This window comes from Musa acuminata, chromosome BXJ3-5 (assembly GCF_036884655.1).
Source record: "Musa acuminata AAA Group cultivar baxijiao chromosome BXJ3-5, Cavendish_Baxijiao_AAA, whole genome shotgun sequence".
NCBI lineage: Eukaryota > Viridiplantae > Streptophyta > Magnoliopsida > Zingiberales > Musaceae > Musa > Musa acuminata.
The window spans coordinates 40,131,836-40,151,670 of record NC_088353.1 but is presented as its reverse complement, the minus strand read 5'-3'; the positions used below and the strand labels follow the sequence as shown (position 1 = coordinate 40,151,670).

At 41.5% G+C, this 19,835-nt stretch overlaps 3 protein-coding genes across 3 annotated transcripts; 2 read left to right on the top strand and 1 right to left on the bottom strand.

Annotated features, from left to right (window-relative positions):
* Positions 1–2,417: 2,417 nt before the first annotated feature.
* On the bottom strand, positions 2,418–5,291 carry LOC103985527 (protein indeterminate-domain 7-like). The gene is made up of 3 exons (XM_065152327.1): positions 4,481–5,291; positions 3,987–4,380; positions 2,418–3,625 (listed from the first exon to the last, which is right to left on the bottom strand). The coding sequence occupies exons 1-3, from the start codon at positions 4,641–4,643 to the stop codon at positions 2,737–2,739; spliced, it is 1,446 nt and encodes a 481-aa protein (XP_065008399.1). The 5' UTR covers positions 4,644–5,291; the 3' UTR covers positions 2,418–2,736.
* A 4,178-nt stretch (positions 5,292–9,469) lies between these two features.
* Positions 9,470–11,502, top strand: LOC103985528 (protein NRT1/ PTR FAMILY 5.8). Its single transcript, XM_009403253.3, has 4 exons — positions 9,470–9,580; positions 9,658–9,875; positions 9,947–10,440; positions 10,525–11,502. Exons 1-4 carry the CDS (start codon positions 9,526–9,528, stop codon positions 11,297–11,299), a joined length of 1,542 nt encoding a protein of 513 aa, XP_009401528.2. The 5' UTR covers positions 9,470–9,525; the 3' UTR covers positions 11,300–11,502.
* Positions 11,503–13,909: 2,407 nt separating this feature from the next.
* Positions 13,910–17,081, top strand: LOC103985529 (uncharacterized). Its single transcript, XM_009403254.3, has one exon. It carries the CDS (start codon positions 13,969–13,971, stop codon positions 16,600–16,602), a length of 2,634 nt encoding a protein of 877 aa, XP_009401529.2. The 5' UTR covers positions 13,910–13,968; the 3' UTR covers positions 16,603–17,081.
* Positions 17,082–19,835: the final 2,754 nt, after the last annotated feature.

Here is a 19,835-nt window from a genome sequence, read left to right as displayed (position 1 = left end):
TGTGTGCCACATAGCTTTATTATGACCTGCAATTCTATATGCTATTTAAGATGTGAATAAATAGGTGCAGCTTTGATGTACCTATTTAAGATGTTATGATGTTATTAACATCATAACAAGCTTATTCGATGTTATTTAATAAACTGATAGAATTCTTTATGATGCTATGAACATATCTGAAGGAGATAATTGTAGGTTCTATAGTTAGAAGAGACGAAACTATTATTGTGAATGAAACAAAGGTAGAGAGAGATATAAAATGATTTTACTTGATTCATCCTAAATAGTTTCTTCACTTGTCGCTGCACGTGACTCCACAAGGTCAAAATCAGCAGTTTTGCCCAATTTGTCGCAGCATGCGACTCCACGAAGTCAAAGTCAGCAATCAGACAGTGAGAGAGAGAGCAGCCGCGTAATCTCTTGACATTTTTTCCCAACTTGTCTGCTTAGAGTCAACGTTGTATTCTCTAAGAATCCAGTTTCTAGAGATCCTAACTTTCTTGAGGTCAAGCTCGATGTTAAAATGCCTTTGCAAACGATCCAAGCTTTGGCTAATCAATAGACAACCTTGTCCTTGCTCATTATACTAGCCATCTGCGAGTCAGAAGACACGTTCACGATTGCCTTTGACTATATTTTCGACGACTGAAAGCTGACGCAGATGAATATATGCTTAATGGAATATGTATCACATGCGTGATGTTTACTGATTAGCTGTATAGGTTGACTAGCAAAAGTTGGTCCTACGTCTGGTCTGCTCGTCCGACTATTCTCCGAAGGAACAACGTCTTGTCAACGCCTACGTATATGTCAAGCCTCAGAGAGAGAGAGAGAGAGAGAGAAGTAATATCGTGAGATATAGCTGCTGCTGTCATGGCTGACGGCTCCCGATCACGGATTCACACGCATAGCTGGCCGTGCAATGGATAAGAGATACGGCCATTTACGTGGTCTGCAAGCAGGAACCGAATCTATTACCTGAGGACCTTAATCGTCGATGTGGTAGATTGATGATCATTAAGATCATATGTGTGCAGGATTCAGTTCTCGTTCCCAGCGTATCTCTGAGAGCAGGACTGGCATCTGGGAAGAGAGAGAGAGATTTCATGAGTTCTCTCCCTCCTATCTCCTAATACAAGCGCTGACCTGCTTGCACACACTCTCTCTGTCTCACATTGCGTGTACATATCTTCGAACAAGTGCCTCTCTCTGTGATGCATGTTTGACCAAGACGTGCGATCTAATATTTATCATCGTGCAGTCGACAAATATAAAGATGAATCGAGAAATAAAAGTAGAACATATCCCAGCCAAAATCTCAACTGAAGGAGATGGTTGCTGTTCTTCTTCACGAACTTGGGCACACGGAACAACAAATGTAAGAATATATATATATATAGTGGGTGCAAAGTCTCCTTCAAACAAAGCACTGCAACGCAGCTTCCATGCATGTACTCCGATAAGCACAAGTACAGGAGAATCATGACTGCTTAGAGAACCATTGTCTTAAGTTTATTGGAGATTGATTTAAAAGCCATTTCCACTGTAGTTCATCACCAAAAAGATTTCATCCTACATCTCGCTGGATGAATCTTGTCCTATGCTGTGCACTCTAAAGAACACATTTCTGAGTTGCAATGAAAACCTACCTTAGTTCCCTTCTTGATTACGACTTGGAATCTAAACTAACTAGATCATTGATATCTTTGAGTTTTGTATGTCGCTACGATCCAAAAGCTTAATTATTGCATCAATGTAGCACCAAAACATCTGGTTGACAGCTCTTCTTTCTTGCACATTTCCAAGAAACAAATAAGGTGCTTGCTCATTACATGGAAAAGTGTCCAAAGATATATGTGTGTGTGTGGCCATCATTCGTTCTAGATAAGTCACGGGTCAGTCCTGACAAAGGCCAGAGGAAGATGATTGCTAATCACGATCACCTACCAAATCATTGAACTCTAAGTATTTACTAATTGGCAAGCTTAATCATGTAAGCTGGATGCATGGAGAGTACTATGTTCTTCAATTTAGCATGGTATATGGAGTCAACAAAGTCATGGCCAAGTTCCTCCTCGATCAAAATACAAAAACACTTCCATGAAGTACAACAAAAACTAATTGGCAATATATTATTTTAGGAGAAAAGATAGCAAATAAGAAGAAAAAGGACAGTGCTACTGCACTGTTGCATGATTTCGAGTGGAGAACAAAAGCAACATAAAATTGATATTTGTAAACATCCAAACAAGAAGTTAATCACCTTTTGGCATTACTTCAAAATCTTGCTTTGCTAATATATATATATATATATATATATATATATATATATATATGTAAAAGAGTTGAAGATAAATAAAAACATATTTGGTGACTCCTTGAGATTAGAAAGATCTCATCTTGACAAAATCAGAAACTAAATGGAAATAATTCCTTTTCTCTTGGGGTTGAAACAGTTTGATGTTCCATTATTCCTAGCCATTAGGAATGTTTAGCCATTAAGAAACATACTACAGAAAGTATAGATATGGTAGCAATGTTTTCTCCCTTTATGGAGAGGAGAATAAAGAGATGGACTTACATGCTAATGGAACCTATTCTCTTATGAAAATTCTGAGAGATGAAGCCCAACCATGTCAGTTTCTTCTATTGCAGGAGCTGCTAACCATGTTCATCTCTTGTTGAGCCTCTCACCCAAATGGTGAAGGAGCTTATCGACGGATCCACACAGGCGGTTTAAGGATATCCCTGTGGGAAGAAAGCCCGTAGTCCTAAGAAGTCTCTTGTCATCCCGTCATTCCCACCACCACCTCCTCTTCCTCCTTCATCTTTTCCTTGGCTTCTAACTGTGCCATCCGTAAAGCTGTTCCCTTCCCTTTTTGATCTCATAAATCCTCCAAATGCGTCCTCAAAGGACCCATCAAACCCTGGAGGTGCGGAGAGACGGTTCATCATCATGTCATGGAGGAGAGGAGGAGGTGCCGACACTTGTCCAAAACTTGCTCCTCCTCTTCCACCACCACCACCACCGTCGATATCCTGCTGTGAGGACAAGCCAATACCAAAGCCAGAAGTAGTGTGCGATGTCATGTGACCGATCTGTGGAGGTCGACTTATTGTTGCACCCATCTGTGCTGCCTTCTGGAGCAATGCAGTGGCTGACATGTGGGGAGAGGAAGCTGAGACTTGGTAGGCCGGAAGAGGAGCGGGTGGAGGAGGGAGAGCCCCCGGGTTTCCAGGAGGGTACTCCTGTTCGAGTCTTGTGGAGTAGATAGAGTAAGGGAAGTCTAAATGGCCGAGAGAAGTAGTCGCCTGACAGTTTAGCCATGGTGGGATATCCGATCTGATGTTGAAGTGTTTCTGCTGCTCTCTTTTCAGTGACAGCTCCTGTTGTAGCTCATGGCTGCCGCTCATAGCATTGTTGCTGACCTCTGGAGTGCGGATCAACGGAGGGAACTGTGTCTGCAGGATAGTTTGATGGAGAGGGAAGGGTTCGAGTGATGCCGCAGGATGCGAGAATTGGTGGGGGTGGTGAGTAGCTGCTGTAGGCTTTGCTGTGACGACCCTCGAGCTCTCGTCTCCCAGTGCATCACAGAAGGCTCTATGAGTGATAAAGCTGTCCCTCCTGCATCACAGAAAGCTCTACGTAGTAGCAGTAACCAACAAGAGAAAGCAAACAAGGAAACACAAAAGTACGAAGTTCACAAGCAGCAGTCGTCATTCAGGAAAAAAGCAGCATAAACTCCAAAGAGAAACAAAAGGTTAACCAGAAGTATGATCTCTGGATCCATGGAGATACTCAGCAATCAAGCTCATATCTCACCTTTCTTTCTTCCCACCAACATTTAGTTGCTAAGGCTACCATATATGGTCTCAAGACCTGACGAATAAATGCCTGATGTGCTTCATCTAGTGTCATTCAATGAGGTCTGAGTTCAAAGAGCGGGCTTCCCTAGTGCAGTGCATCAAGCAAATGCGATCGATACCTGGAAAAGAGGGTGCCGCAGTCGCATCTGTATTCTCTGGTGCCGCAGATCTTGGAGTGGGCCTTCCAATCAGACATGACAGCGTATTTCTTGGAACACTTGTTGCATTTCCACTTCTTCTCCCCATGCTTCCTACTGAAGTGCTTCTTGATGCCGGTAAGGTCCCCGAGCGCCCTGGAAGGGTCATGGTGCACGCATGTCACCTCCGGGCAAACGTAGACCTTCTTCCTCACCTCCTTGCTTCTCTGCTTCAGCTTCCATGGCAGGTTGTGACCCCTCCTGTGGAGCTGCAGGTTCTGGTCCCTCTGAAAACCTTTGTTGCAGATCTCACACACGAACCGGTTGGTTGTCATCAGGGTCTTGGGGGACAGCGCTATCACCTCAGCATCTGGGTCTTAAGATCCAAAAGTCCAAAAACACCCGAAAAAGAATCTAAATAATCACAAAAGAGAACGATATCAAGTGTTTGAATCACTCTGGTCCAATTCTGTAACCTGGATTTCCCGGGAGGTTCCTCTTTCTCTTGACCGGGGTTGGATTCGTCGAGGCCGAGGAGGGTTGCTGGTTGGAAGACGCACTTGCTTCCCCAGAGGGCGAGCTGAGATTGGACATGTTCGCCTCCACAGCTCGGCTTTGCTGAATTATGAGCCCTTTCATCGTGAGAATACTCTCTAGCGGATTCCTATTCTTCGGTTTAGTCCAAGTTTGAAAGGGAAGAACTAGAAAGAAAGGCCAAAAGGGTCGAAGTACAGATTCAATTAAGCAGTTGGCAGAAAGAGGGGGTGGGGGAAGAGCTCAGTTTCTCGGACAAGCAGATCTGTCCTCCTCTCATCTAATAAATAGCTCAGAAAAAAGTAGGACATCATTCATCATCGAACAGTTTGACCTACACCTCAGAAAACACCCTTATCTAAATATGAAGAACAAGAGAATTCCAAGGATTGCCTATTCTATCAGTTCCCTACAGATCTTTGCAAGAAAAGCTACTTATCGAGATAATAATCATAGATTTTCTCAACAGATACGCAGAACTACAGCAACACCTCCATGAACACATCAAACTTTGAACTGGAAGACAACAACAGACGAGGAACTTGAGGTGATCCGACGATTCTACCAACCTAAAAACTCGATTTCTAAGATCAAAACTAAAGGTATAAAAGGAGAGATTATGGTTACTAAGATCAAAAGTACAGAAAAGGAAGAAGAGACGGAGCAGCAAATTAGAGAGGAGGAGGTTCTGTCTAAATGGATGAGGGCAGGAAGAAAAAGGTGGAATCTTCCACCCGTTGCATACCCAAAGCCTACAGCCGACTCTGACGTAGCACCGTCTGTCGTTTCTTTTGTTCCCTGCGCATATCTAGAAATTCTTCCGAGTTTTACCTTCTTACACCCGTAAATATCATTGTCAGCTTCATGGAACCACAAGAAGAACAGTACCATCTTACACAGTGGATATTTCATGTAGTTTCTTCATTTAATTGCATGCAATCATGCAATGTCTGTCCGCGGAGGTCCACACATACTAATCAACACAAAACCACGGATTCTCTTGGATCAGCTTAACATGCAACTTGGTTTTATATTGTAGTAGTAGCAGTAGCTTTAGGGTGGCCATTAGAAATTTAGAATAATGCAAATTGCAGACCTAAAGGGAGGGGAAGAGTTAGAAAGGAATAAGGCATAATCAGATGACTGAGGTCTGTTGATTGACTCAGGAATGCCTCAGTTTTTGTCATTAAGATAATCTAATTAATCACTTTTGCCATATTAATATTCTTCATTTTCTTTTAGAAGTTCATCTTATGTTATGATGATAGAGACTTCTGAGAATTGTGTCCCTCCCAACAATGATTTCTTGACAAAAACTAAACAAACAATTTGAATGTTAGGTTTGATCTTAGAATTGACCCACCCCTTGTTTTGCTTCATGCTGAGTTTGCAATGAACTGTGGTCAATATCTTACCTTTGATTGGGCTCTACAATGTCGGGTCAATATTTACATTTACCAAGAAAAAGTGGCACGAATTGTATGTTTCGAGTTCATCCTCGTTTGGATGTTTGATGGCATACATGTCTCATCTTCCGATCAGTGAGCTTCCTCGATCATCTTTGTCTGTAGATGAAACATAATGGTTTGATCACGATCCTCCTGTACATGGTTCGAATAGCTTCATTATTAGCTCTAATTATTCTCGTTGTCGTCATGAGTTCAGATTGGGATTTTGCTGTGCGAAAACTTGCATGCATCTTGCCAAAGGAAGATACAGCGCTCGCAGACAGCAATGGAACAGAAATCTCGTGGGGTGTTTCAGAACACCATTCGTGACGATGTTCCCTCGAGTACTTACTGTGAGCCTTCCACTGTCATTTTGTTCTAGCAAAAAACATGCTCCACTGCAGCTCAGCTTTTGAGACCTCAGGCAGCAGTCTCCATATGGTCTCGTTTGGCTTCGTCCAGGAGATACAGGAAGCTAATTAAATGCGAGTACTGCAGATTTGGAAGTGAACCATAGTTGGAATCCAAAGATTGGTGTACATATATTGTGTTCCCAAAAAATGCCTATAGAAAGAACCTATGCAAGAGCATTGCTTTCGACGTGGGTACTGCTGCCCGGAACATAATAGTACAAGGTAAAAAAGAATTGTTTTGAACGTGAATGCTTGTCGTCTACGATGGTGATCAGACCTGGTTGTCATATTTGCATGCAGAAAGGTGATGGAGGAGGTGGAGATACAGCTAACCCTGGGACCTGCCCTGCTCATTTCTTTTAGGAAATCATCATGGTCTTCTGAGTTACCCTTGGCTGAGGCTACGAGGTACGTACTTGAGGTCACATGCATGCAAGTGGCACCTCAATAATAATCTAATGGCCTTGCAATTTCCATTTGTTTTACTCTTATTTTTTGTTTTCATGTAAAAGACTAATAATAATAATAATCATAAAAAAAGAGATTGGGATTAATACATATATTCCTTCCTTTGAGTCTATTTGCTGGTGTCTTCGATCCACCATTTCTGCATTTGCAGCTGAGTTTTCGGGGCTTGTGGCCGAATCTTCAACCTCCATTCATTTCAGTGGAAGTTGTATGTTCATCAGATTGGATCTCTTATTGCAATTTCGTGGCTTCAGTTTTACTCACATAGTTATGATTTGGATCGAATTAGTAAGAAAATTAGATCCAGTTTTGTGTTTCATCTGTGCGCATCACGGCCATGGCCGGCATCTGGTCGATGTTGCTGTGGAGCATGGCCTCCGACACGTTCCTCAACTTGCTCGGCGTCGGCAGCGCGAACAGGTCCGGAAGCGCCCCGCCGAACACCTCCTCCCGTCGCTCGCCTCCCGGGCTGCTCGGGGACAGATCCCCGAAGTCCACCGTCCGGATTTGGAGCCCATGGTTGCTGCGCCAACTGCTCGACCTAAAGCCCAATAATATATATATATATATATATATATATATATATATATATATATATATATATATATATATATATATATATATATATATTATTTGCTTGAATCAATTAATATTAGATATCATAAACCTAATATTTAACAGTATAATTAAGTATATGAATTATTATATATATATTTTTTGTGATATTATTAGCTTACTAATGTATTCATGCTTATCAACACAAAAGTGTACAGACAAAAGTTAAGATACCTAACATAATATCAAAGCAATCAATTTAATTACTTAATGAGACTATTAAAAGTTTTAGGGATGCAATAGTGGCTGTGTAATACATAAAAGAACTCGATGATGCTGGCATGATATATGACACATGAGAAATTAAGTCCAACTTGGCAAAGCAAGAAAGATGAGGTGAAAGAGAAGCTTTTGTAATGGATGTCAACCAGTTTACGGCATCTTCTCACAGATTCTTATTTCCTAATGCTTGCTCAGCAGGATGACATTACAACACCTGCATGCTTCCAAATGGCTTGTGCTCCACCTTATAATAAAAGGGATAAGAAATGCTATCTTATTTGACTTGCAAGTCTTCAACTTTGTGCTCCATAGTTAATTAATTGTTGCTTGTTCTTCCAGAACTGCTAAGTTGTCATGGAAAGTTGCTCCATTATGCTTGCTTTACAATGATCACTTTTATTATTTCTCTTTGCTTTGTGAGCTTTCTCTGATCCATTATTCCACCCTTTAAGAAGAATGTAATTTTGTTTGTGTCTCTATTTGTATTTTGTGCATGCAGCTGAATTTGATGCCACTTTCAGCTCCTTGTTATTGTATCTATGTATTCTTCAGGTGGGAAAAATCTAACTCTAATTTGTTCATACTGAATATAGATGAATATATATGTATCTATGTATTCTTCTTTTCCTCATTACAGTGTTTGTTGCAGATGACAGGCACTGCTCAGATGGTAGATAATTGCATGGTTCACAACAGCAAAATAAAGTATTGCCCTGTGTTGGTGGAATTGATTTGACACTCATGTTGATACAAAAGCCTCATGTGATTGCCCATTTGATACATCATGAGACAAACTATCATGGAATGTAAACCTAGAAGATTTTGACTACCCCATGAGCATAGTGCTGTCGAAGTGGTGCATCACTATGAACATCTTAGTGCCATTGAGAATGGAGATGAAGGCAGCAGCTTGTCTCTTTTGCCAAACCAACTGCAAGTAGCAATTGTGTCGACATGATCCACTTTGTAGTCGCTCTTGGCGAATCGATCACTGGATTGGCTCTTTGAGTGACCCGTCGACCATTAGGAAATGGTGTCACTGGTTCCACTCTTGTACCTGCATGATCTCAGCAAAATGAGCAGTTTTGGTACAGGCAAGAGTTGCTTTTCGTTTCTCTGCCTCCCATCTTTCAGTAAAGAGAACAGTGAAAAGATGATCGTGTGAGATCGATCGATCGAAGTGATTGCTCTAGTGGTCCTTCACGTCCATAACAATGTCGAACATTGTATCCTTGGCGCACAAGAACTACTCGAGTGTTGCGTTGCTATGCTTTCAGGATGATTGAGGAACAGTAAAAAAAGAATATCAAAAGCAATGATGCTTTAAGCAGCAAACAAAAGAATTGTTAGGTCGATCACCGTTCCATTGTTCAAGTCCTTCTTCTAATACCAATCGAGTTAATAATATAAAAATGATAAAAAGGAATCTCTTTCATCCACATGAAGGACGCAAATCCAAGTGTTTGCCATTGGAGATGAAGATAACCCTGCTTTGCTCTAGTGGATTGCTGATGAGGCCGAGTATACAGCACAGGAAAAGGTCTGTGGATAAGTCCATCCATCGTGCCAACATCTTCTGGGAGGATTCCCTGTTCTTGATTCCAAACCTCTTGGCCCAAATCCTTTTCGGGTAGACAAAGATGCGCATATCATTGCCCTAAACAATGCTGTGGTGGCCAATCCCCGATGGAGATGCATCTCGAAACAGGAAAGTGGCTCAGTGACACGATTCATTCAGCAACATCACAAGTCATGCCATTGTCTTTATAAGCACAACTTATCTGAATCTCTACCCTCATAATACAAGTACAAGGTGGAAGCATGGCTTTGGAGAAGAACTCAAGAGGCCTCAGCAAGTCATGTATTCTCATCATAGGTAGCATCGTCTCTTTGAGCTAGCATTGATGTTGTGTGGGAACCATGACTTCTGATGCAGATATGAAATGGATGCAGTGGTGGCGAGTGTGGAGAGGTTTGCGTACAAAGGTGTGGCCTCCAACCTGCTGAGCTACCTCACTGGCCATGTGAAGATGAGCACCTCCTCAGCTGCCAAGAGCGTCAGCACTTGGATTGGAGTCACTTCGATGCTCCCTCTCGTGAGCGCCATCCTCGCTGATTCCTACTGGGATCGCTACTCCACCATCATGGCCTCTTCCTTGCTCTACGTCATCGTAAGTCCATCATCATCATCGTGCTTGTGGATTTTTGTTCTTGATGATGCTGATCTCCTCCTACGTCGTAGGGACTAGTGGGATTGACCTCATGGGCGTTGCTATGTGCATGGATGCCGACCTCTTCCTTGTTCCTTCCCCTCTACTTGATCTCCATAGGACAAGGAGGATACAACCCGTCGTTGCAGGCATTCGGAGCAGATCAGCTGGAGGTAGAAGACGACCATCTGCCATGCGGCGAGGAGGAAGGGAAGAGCGACAAGAAGAGCTTGTTCTTCCAGTGGTGGTACTTCGGCATCTGCAGCGGCAGCCTGCTGGGGAACTCCGTCATGTCCTACATCCAGGACACCGTCGGCTGGGGACTGGGCTTCGCCATCCCCACCGCCGCCATGGCCATCTCCGTGGCTTGCTTCCTCTGCGGCTCTCGCTTCTACGTCAACAAGCAGCTCAAAATCCCCAACAGTCCCATCCAAAGCATCATCCAAGCCGTGAAGCTCGCCGTGATGAGAGGCGCCAAATCCAAAACCCTCAGCCTGCCTCCCGGAGACGATGCTGTGGAGCTCGAGTAAGCTGCAAGAGTCAACTGCGCCATGACTGCTGCGTCGGCGGCCTTTCAACGAATGACTCGTTTGCTTGTCTCCGACTGCAGGTTGCAGGAGAAGCCTCTCAGAGAAGACTCGGATCGCTGCGACGACATGGCTGGCGAAGCACCCGGCGTGGCCAAGACCATACTGAGGCTCCTCCCCATATGGACGATGCTGCTTATGTTCGCAGTCATCTTCCAACAGCCGGTGACCTTCTTCACCAAGCAGGGCATGATGATGAGACGCAGCATCGGGAGCAGCTTCGTGATCCCTCCCGCCATGCTCCAGAGCGCCATTACCATCTCCATCATACTGATCATGCCGCTGTACGACAAGCTCATCATCCCCTTCCTGCGCCTCCTTACTCGGCGGGAGAAGGGGATCGACGTGCTCCAAAGGATCGGGATCGGGATGTGCGTCTCCATCGTCGCCATGGTCGTGGCGGCAGTGGTCGAATCCAAGAGAAGAACACACGAATCACTGCGAGTGGACTCACAGCGCCTGACCATCTTCTGGCTGCTACCTCAGTACGTTCTCCTGGGGATCTCCGATGTGTTTACGGTGGTCGGCATGCAGGAGTTCTTCTACATGCAGGTGCCTACCACCATGCGAACCATCGGAATAGGTCTGTACCTCAGCGTCTTCGGCGTGGGCAGCTTCCTCAGTGCTCTGCTAATAACAGTCCTGGAGCTGACGAGCAACACAAGGGGGAAGAGCCATGGCTGGTTCTCTGATGATGCGAGGGAGGCAAGGCTGGACAAGTACTACTGGATCTTGGCATTGTTGAGCTCCATTAGCTTTCTCATGTTTGCATACTTGTGTAGATACTACAGTCATTGACCAGAATGCTTCCGAAAGCTGACCCAGAAGAGTATTAGCTCCTCAGTCAAAAGGATCTGATCTTTGTGAATTTGTGATGCATGCAGGTTTAGCATTTTGGATCTGACACCTTTTCTATGTACATTTGGTGTAAGGGTTGTTGGCTGCGTGTAGAATTTAAAGGAGAAAGGAGAGAAGATAGTAGAAATGAGGAGTGCATTCAATCTGATAGGATCTTGAATTCGTCCAAGAACACTTGTTTTTAGTAGTAAATATATATATATGTTTCTTAAATAAAAAATTACTATGGCCTAACAACCTAACTCATCAAATCTCCTCATCCTCGTTCATTTATAAAACTCATGCCCATCTATTTGGATAAAAACAAGCTATGTATATCATTTGCTCAAAATTTTCTAAAATAGATGAGTTGTTTTGGATTATATTTTATCACATCCTCGAGAGAGTTGTAACCTAAAGTTAACTTCCAAAAAAAATAATTTTTTTTTTTGCTAAAACATTTGAAAAGATATCGACGAGCTAATCTAGTAGTCCATTTGAATTTCTACTCAGTCCACCAGTTTATGAATGAAATGATATGAAACTTTGATATATTTGGTCTACCATTTTTATTCACGAACTAAAAGTGAGATAATTGTACTTCTATCTTTAACTTTTTTATAACAATAAAAGTTATATCAAATTTTAAAGATAAACTTTATAATTTTTTTTTTATTATTTGATTTTTTAGATTTTTACCATAAGATCGGTTCATAATAGAAGAAGAAAAAATAGATTCAAAATTTTTCATCATAGGAGTTTTGAACCTCCCAACACACTGTTTAATATTTTCTAAATTTATATTGATGTTAATATTAAGAGAAAATAGGGACTCATTTATTATTTGTTGTAGCATGTAAAGGGCTCTTTATCTTTCTACATGTTCTCATTTTGATTATTAATGATATTGGGAACCTATATATCATACTCAATAAAAATTATATTTCTATCAAATTTTATAATCATTATAAAATAAATATAGCTCTCATTTTAGTAGTCCAAAACTAATAATTTTTATTTTTGAAGATAGGAAGTTAGATTAAAAACACTTATTCGAATGTCTATCATCTTCTCTCTCTTTTTTTTTTCATCTTCTAGATCTAGTAATCTTTCTTCTATTTTTTTCATCTTCTCATCCTCATCTATTTGGATAAAACAACTCGTATTCATAATCTACCTAACTCTTCTACTTCTCATCCATTTTAAATTATTTCAAAAAAGACGAATAGTTTCGAAATAAATGAATTGTTTTGAATTATATTTTATCAAGGGTGTATTATTATTGTCTGGTGTTAGAATTTTCTTGCAATCATCGCCAATCAATAATATTAATATATTTATAATATTTGTGATATTTCTTTGGCAAATTCTATAAAAAACAATTCAAAGTTTTCATTATTTTTTCATAGTGTTCTTTTTGTTTTATTCTCATGTTATCGTAGTCATCTTTATCATTTTTCTCTTACCTTCATCTTACCATAATCGCCTTCGTCTTGGTGTTCGTTGCTTTCATCCCATCATGATCATCTTTGCTCTACCGCCACTGCATCTTATGATTGTCACCTCAATCGCATCCTCGTCGAGTCCACTAAGATCCTCGAGCAACCTCATTGTTGTCATGAGATCACGACGCCCTCGCACCTTCCTCCAAAGGCAACTACGAGCTCACCCTCTCTTTTCCCATTTCTTCTCAATTATTTTTAGAAATTCTTTTTCATTCCTCATCATCCACAATCTCTTCCTTTCCTATTCCAACAAAACTATCAACATAGTTATTACGAATATTGATGACGCCTTTTATCTCAAGTCAATGTGGCTTTATAACAAAAATTGAGGAGAACGATAATCATAAAATAAGGATGTTTATAACGAAAGTCTTCCAAAAAGACGAAAACAAACTGAGATGAGTAACGATAAAAAAAATAATCGATGTATACTTAAAATGGGTAGGGTTAGAGCCTCGCACAAAGGGGCCTGGACGGAGATGTCGTGGGGACTAATCTTATTTTTATAAAATAAAATATATTTTATGAGAATAAAAAAAAATATCGTGGGGAAAATGATTGCTTTTTTTTTTTTTTTTCACACGATGAAAAGATGAAAATGCCGTCATTCAGATTATTTTGGTGTCAGATTCATCTGTCAGAAAAAGATGAAAATCCAGATTATTTTTTTTCATACTATGAAAAGATGAAGGCATGACTGCATCAAATCTGTGAGGTTGACATGTGTTGACTCTGAGGCATCATTCATCTGACACAAATTTGGAGTGCTATTGTCGCATTAGCAGCCATCGTTGACCGGAATTGACCCTTCTCAGTGTCCAGATTTTTACATTTGTTCCTTTACATTTTTAGAAATAGCGTATTTTGTACCTTCAAATTATATATAAATATATATAGTAATTATAAAAACATTTAGATAATATATATCCTTTTAAATATATTAATCTGTCTAAAATAAAAAAATGTCATGTTCGATATGATAAAGAACATAAAAAAGGAAATAGGCATAAAATACATGAATAATGACAATAATAAGATATAACTGTGCATATCTCATTGCTGTAGTTAATTGCACAACTCCGCCCATCGCTGGATCTCTACGCTCGTCTCGCTCCGCCTGCCGCCATGACCGGCTATCACCACCACCGCCTTTCCGCCCCCTCGCCGATCCCCATCCCCGCTCGCGTCTACCCTCCATCATCCTCCTCGCCCTTTCCCTCCACCCCCTCCTCTGCCTCCACCCCGTCCAAGCGTCGCCGCCCCCAATACCACTCCTATTCCTCCTCCTCCTCCGCCGCCGCCACCTCCCTCCTCATCCTCCTCTCCCTCCGCTCCCTCTACTCTCTCCTCCCCTTCATCCGCTCCTCCCCCGCCTCCACCTCCCTCTTCCCCTTCTCCTTCCTCGTCTCCCTCCTCTCCTTCGCCCTCTCTCTCCTCGTTCCCCCTTTCCCTGAATCCCTCAAATCCCTCCTACGCAGCCTCCCCTCCTCTCCCTTCCCCCTCCGCTCCCTCGCCGCCAAGTCCGCCCTCCTCACCCTCACCCTCCTTCTCCGCTTCCACTCCCTCCGCTACTGCCCCGCCGGAGCCGCCATCCTCGCTGACTTCGCCGGCGCCCTCCTCGCCAAGTCCCTCTCCGATCACCGCCCTCGTGCCCCCGCCTCCCGCCGGAGGATCTTCGGCCTCGCCACCCTCGCCACGGCTGTCGCCCTCCTGTCGTACAGCTGGGACCGGATCGGGTGCTTCCCGATCTCCTCATCCCCTCCGCCGATCGAGGGCTGCGCCAGGATCGCCCCCATGCTGCTCCCACTCCTCTCGGGGTTTCTAGGGTTTTACGAGAGGGCCTCCTCGAATTGGGGCTCATTGAAGCAGCTGGGCCGCAGACGGGTGCGTCTGCTCTCGCTTGGATTCACCACTGCCATGCTGTTCGTTCCGGCATGCATCAGTTTTCTCTTTGTGGACAGCGGTGATGGCAGTGCCGAATCGATTGGTGCGCTTGGCTGGCCGCTGATCAATACGGTCGTCTTTGGCGTCGTTCTGGGTGAAAATTATGGTGATGACAAGCTACTTTTCAGCGCAAAGGACTTCCGTCGGGATTTCTTGTTGACCTTCTTCTGCACGCTTGTTTTGGAGCTCTTTTACTTCCCCAGGCTCTCCCTTCCTGGGTTTCTGTTCTGTGGCTTCTTGTTGTGGATTGGAGTTAGGGAATTGGGCTCGTCCTCCCTGAGTTATGTCGAACTCGGTAGTTCTGATCATTCGGAGTCCTCGTCTTCTATGATCACGAAACCCATTCGCCACATTTTGAGCGAGAGGAAGTCCCGCAAGATTGCTCTTTTCCTTCTGATCAACACCGGCTACATGGTGGTGGAGTTTGTGGCGGGTTTCATGAGCAACAGCCTTGGTTTGATATCTGATGCTTGTCATATGCTGTTTGATTGTGCTGCATTGGCAATCGGGTTGTATGCTTCTTACATCTCTAGGCTGCCTGCCAACAGTCAGTTCAACTATGGCCGTGGTAGGTTTGAGGTGCTTTCTGGATACGTGAATGCTGTGTTCCTGGTTCTTGTTGGTGCACTGATTGTACTTGAGTCATTGGAGAGGATTCTTGAGCCGCAAGAGATCTCGACAAGTAGCTTATTAGCTGTTTCGATTGGGGGTCTTCTTGTGAATGTGGTGGGCTTGATCTTTTTCCACGAGGAGCATCATCATGCACATGGTGGAAGTGGTACTTGTTCTCATTCCCACTCACATGCCCATTCACATGATCATCATCATCACCACCACCATCACCATGACCACCATGGGCATAAACATGTAAATGAGAGTGTTGGCCATGATTCTGATGTTCAACATCCTGTTGTGGTTTCTCATGAATCCACCGGAGGACATTCTCACAGTGGCCATGATCATCATGTTTGTAACCATGATGGCCATCATCACCAAAATGAACATAGCAAGAATGAGTCATTTAAGTGTCATGGTCATGGACATGATGACCACCACAGTCATGGTCCTAGACATGATGACCACCACAGTCATGGTCATGGACATGATGACCACATTCATGGTCATGAACATGAACACCAAGTTCATACTGATCAAGATCATAGGACACTGGGACATGGACATCAAAGAGCTGATGTATTTGACAGAAGTTCTCATACTGAAGGTCACAGTCATGGCGATAAGGAAAGCCATAGTAGCAAAGAGCTTCCAAGCTTGTCTCACTCCTCAGCAAACATTCATAACTACTATTTACAGTCAGGGGAATCATCTGATAAGGAAAAGTCACTTAGTGATTCACACAAGCATCAGCACATTGATCACAATATGGAAGGCATTTTCTTACATGTTCTGGCTGACACAATGGGGAGTGTTGGGGTCGTGATCTCAACCCTACTAATTAAGTACAAAGGATGGACTGTGGCAGACCCAGCATGCTCTATATTTATTTCAGTTATGATAGTTTCTTCTGTGCTTCCATTGTTGCGGAACTCTGCTGAAATTTTGCTGCAAAGAGTTCCTAGAGCTCGTGAACATGATTTGAGGTTAGCCGTGGATAAAATTGTGAGGATTAAGGGTGTCCAGGGCATTCAAAACATGCATGTATGGAACTTCACAAACACGGACGTTATTGGAACGATGCATCTTCATGTTTTGGCAGAAACTGATAAGATTTCTGCTGCAAATAGTTCTTCAAAACTTCTGCATGAAGCTGGGATTAGGGATTTGACTATTCAGGTGGAATGTGTAAAAGGTTAGCAACAGGAAAATTTTGGATACATTCCTTCATACTACCACAAGCACTGGAAGTGGGTATTTTAGATGCTTGCTAGTCAAGTGCAAGCTGCTTGTGAAACATCTTTGGAACAACAGAGTAGATTTCCACTGATTCTGATAATTTAATGTGTAAAAACTTTGCGATCAAACTTTTGCTGTTGCTCTCTGTTTTCCGGCCTGGGCAGATATGAATCTGAAAACTTCTTACTTACAGAAGCACAGTAGATTCTTTTACTTTAAGCAACATAAATTTTGCTGTACGCACTGCTAAGTCAACCAAAACATGAATACCTTATTGGTTGTCATGATAATCTCTCCTGAGTAGCTATAGTGTAGCATCCATGTTGGTACTTTCTTTACTGCATTTAACTACTGTAAGTGGTCTACTTTTTTACAATCATCATTTACAAACTACTTTGTACGCTATTTCTTTTTATGATTACCATATATATGTTGGAAGATTTTTTGTTGATTATGTTTGTTGATACTTTGTATTTAGCTTATATGAGGAGGTTGTAGGGATTAATTGTGTGCTGGATTCTCAAGATGCTTAGCAGTATCTTTTGGTTTTCTGATGGTCCTTGCTCTTGGAAACTCATTAATTATCTTCTAACTATGGATTGGAAAAAGGATGGTGCGGTGCACACAACTCCCACTGATGCAGGATGTAGTGAGGGTCAATGTGTGCAATCTTGTACATTGTGAATGATAATATAATTTCCATGTGTAGAATCCTGGCCACCTAAATTGTTAAAAATACAGTTTTACTATGAGACCAAGGTTCAGCTTCTCTCTGTTATCTTGTTAATTGGCCATTTTTAAACTGTCTTACTTATCATATTCTTTTTATGGAAAATCATCTTTTAATGCGGGATTCCAATATGCCAAATTCTGCCGATCAGTGTATTATGACAGTTTCATTAATTGGTAGTCTGTTTATTTTCCATCTCCGTCACACGTGTGTATACGCATACTTTTCTTGCTTGAAGCAGGCCTCTGAAATTGTTCTTGAACTATGCTCTGCAGCCTTCCACCTCATTATGCCAAAATCAGCAGCCACTAGAATTGGAACATACACTTCTCACAATTTCTTTTTCTGATTATTCTATTTTGTTTTTCATTTTCCTAGTTTTATAATTATATTAGTTCATTGTGAGTTTATATTAAGTTTCGCACCATGGTCAACGTTTTGAGTATTTTAGTAATATTCTTTGGTCCTGTTTATCTTAGAATCTGTGCCTTAGTTGTGAAAACAAAGAAGAGTATTACAGATATGGAATTGTTCGATGCCATCCGAAATGCATAGGAACTTCCATCTTGAAGCGTAACAAGTCTTCTTTATTTTGTTTCTGTTCAGTCATATTGCATCAAGGGTAATATATATGGTTGTGTCATGAGTTGTTTTCAAATTTCAAGCATGTATTAATCTTTGTATCGAAGTTATTATGCTCTTCTTATGAAAAAATTTCTCTCATTGCAGTTGTTTTATGCAACAATTAAGCATAGCTATTATTTTACTTAAAGCTACAGTAACAACACATGTTTAGGTATATTTATAGCATGTTCCTATTGTCTAGAATTAAAATTAGCTATGCTGATCAGAAAGTTTGGACATTTGAAATGAAAATAACCAGTAATGATTCTACTTCTAATGCTGACTTCATAAGCTGATTCTTGTCTTATAATTTTGCTAGGTAGGCTTTGACATTGTCCTAAACCAGTTTATCAGTAGGTTTTGGAAAGTTTTGCTGGGATGCCATTTGTTTACTGTGAAAACATCAGTAGGTATGGTGGGAAGCTTCTCATTTTTCTAAACGGATAGCCAATATGGCTTTCATTATTTGATCCAACAACTGAATGTCTCCACTTGATTTGCTAAGAAAAGTTCCTAAGACTTTCAAAATCGAAGTGAGAGCAGAAAATTAGTGTTTGAGGATTAGAGACATCTATGGTACAATGATAAGTAGTGCAAGAACATTTCAAGTTATCAGATACTGGTTAGAGCTAACCACCAGCATGTGCTTTGAAGTTTGATTTGATGGACTTTGCTTTGTCTATCTGTTAATTTTGCCTGTAGGGTGCATGCTGTGCAGGCATTTAGTCCATACACATTTGCAACATGAAAAAAGGGACATTTTGTGCAGCCTTCATCTTGACTAGTCAGCAGAGATTGATGAGGTTTGTAGTATTTTCAGTTCATCAAAACTGTTATGTGATGCTTGGTTTAGATATTTGCCTTTACAGGTGAGAATGTGTTCAGGGCTAGCAAGACAGCAGGAGGAATTATAGATTTAGATATCCTTGCACTATGTTCAATTTTCCATGGCAATGATTGTAGTTTTTGGACTGTGATAAGATTTTCTTAGCTCTATCCCATCCATATTTTTTAATAGTAAGCTCTCATAAATTTTATAGTGCTGCTAACTACAGTGAGTGTTTTAAGTATATAAATCTTCACTCCACATCCATTTATTTCTTTATCTTCTTATCTGATTTCTTTTTTGACCCTTTACCTGGAGATCTAGATTTTACTTCATGTTAGACTTCTGCTTATTAAATATTTGCCTAACTATAGTGAGTGTTTTAAGTATATAAATCTTCACTCCACATCCATTTATTTCTTATGCTTATCTGATAACTTGTTGATCGATCCTTCACCTGGAGATCTAGATCTTATTTTATGTTTAGACTTTGCTTATTAAATATTTGCCACAGTACTCATTTTACATTGTTAAGATTGTTTTGACATAGTATAATGCTCAGTTGGTTGCACGCAGGAGTAAAATGATGTGGACGAAGAGAAGACCAATTCTTAAATTGCCTCCATTCACCATGCTATTACTCTCTTTTGGATCAGGCACTTGGTGATGTCCTCAGCTATGGTAAGATATAACTGTGACTAACCTGATTAGATGATCAGTGACTTGTTTTGTCTGCAAATTCTTTGCTTACTATGATCCCAAGAATGATAATATTTATGTCTGATGTAGTCATGATAAAAATCCCTCACACAATGACTCAGTGACTCCTTCACAAAATCTACATGCTATATATGTTTCTTGAATTACATGATGGAATTGGGCCATTTTTTGATCGGAATAAGTTTCAACCTAAATAGCATTGTTCCCCCAGAAATACCTTTTGTCAAGATGTGAGAGAATAAATGAGTCTTTTCATGTGTTAATACAATTTTTGGACCCAAATAATTTGCATTC

Coding starts and splice junctions, on each gene's coding strand:
- LOC103985527 (XM_065152327.1), bottom strand. CDS start 4,643: ATGAAAGGGCTCATAATTCAGCAAAGCCGAGCTGTGGAGGCGAACATG. Junction 4,381..4,480: donor GAACCTCCCGGGAAATCCAG/GTTACAGAATTG, acceptor TTGGATCTTAAG/ACCCAGATGCTGAGGTGATA. Junction 3,626..3,986: donor TGCGGCACCCTCTTTTCCAG/GTATCGATCGCA, acceptor TCTGTGATGCAG/GAGGGACAGCTTTATCACTC.
- LOC103985528 (XM_009403253.3), top strand. CDS start 9,526: ATGGCTTTGGAGAAGAACTCAAGAGGCCTCAGCAAGTCATGTATTCTC. Junction 9,876..9,946: donor CTTCCTTGCTCTACGTCATC/GTAAGTCCATCA, acceptor CCTACGTCGTAG/GGACTAGTGGGATTGACCTC. Junction 10,441..10,524: donor GACGATGCTGTGGAGCTCGA/GTAAGCTGCAAG, acceptor CTCCGACTGCAG/GTTGCAGGAGAAGCCTCTCA.
- LOC103985529 (XM_009403254.3), top strand. CDS start 13,969: ATGACCGGCTATCACCACCACCGCCTTTCCGCCCCCTCGCCGATCCCC.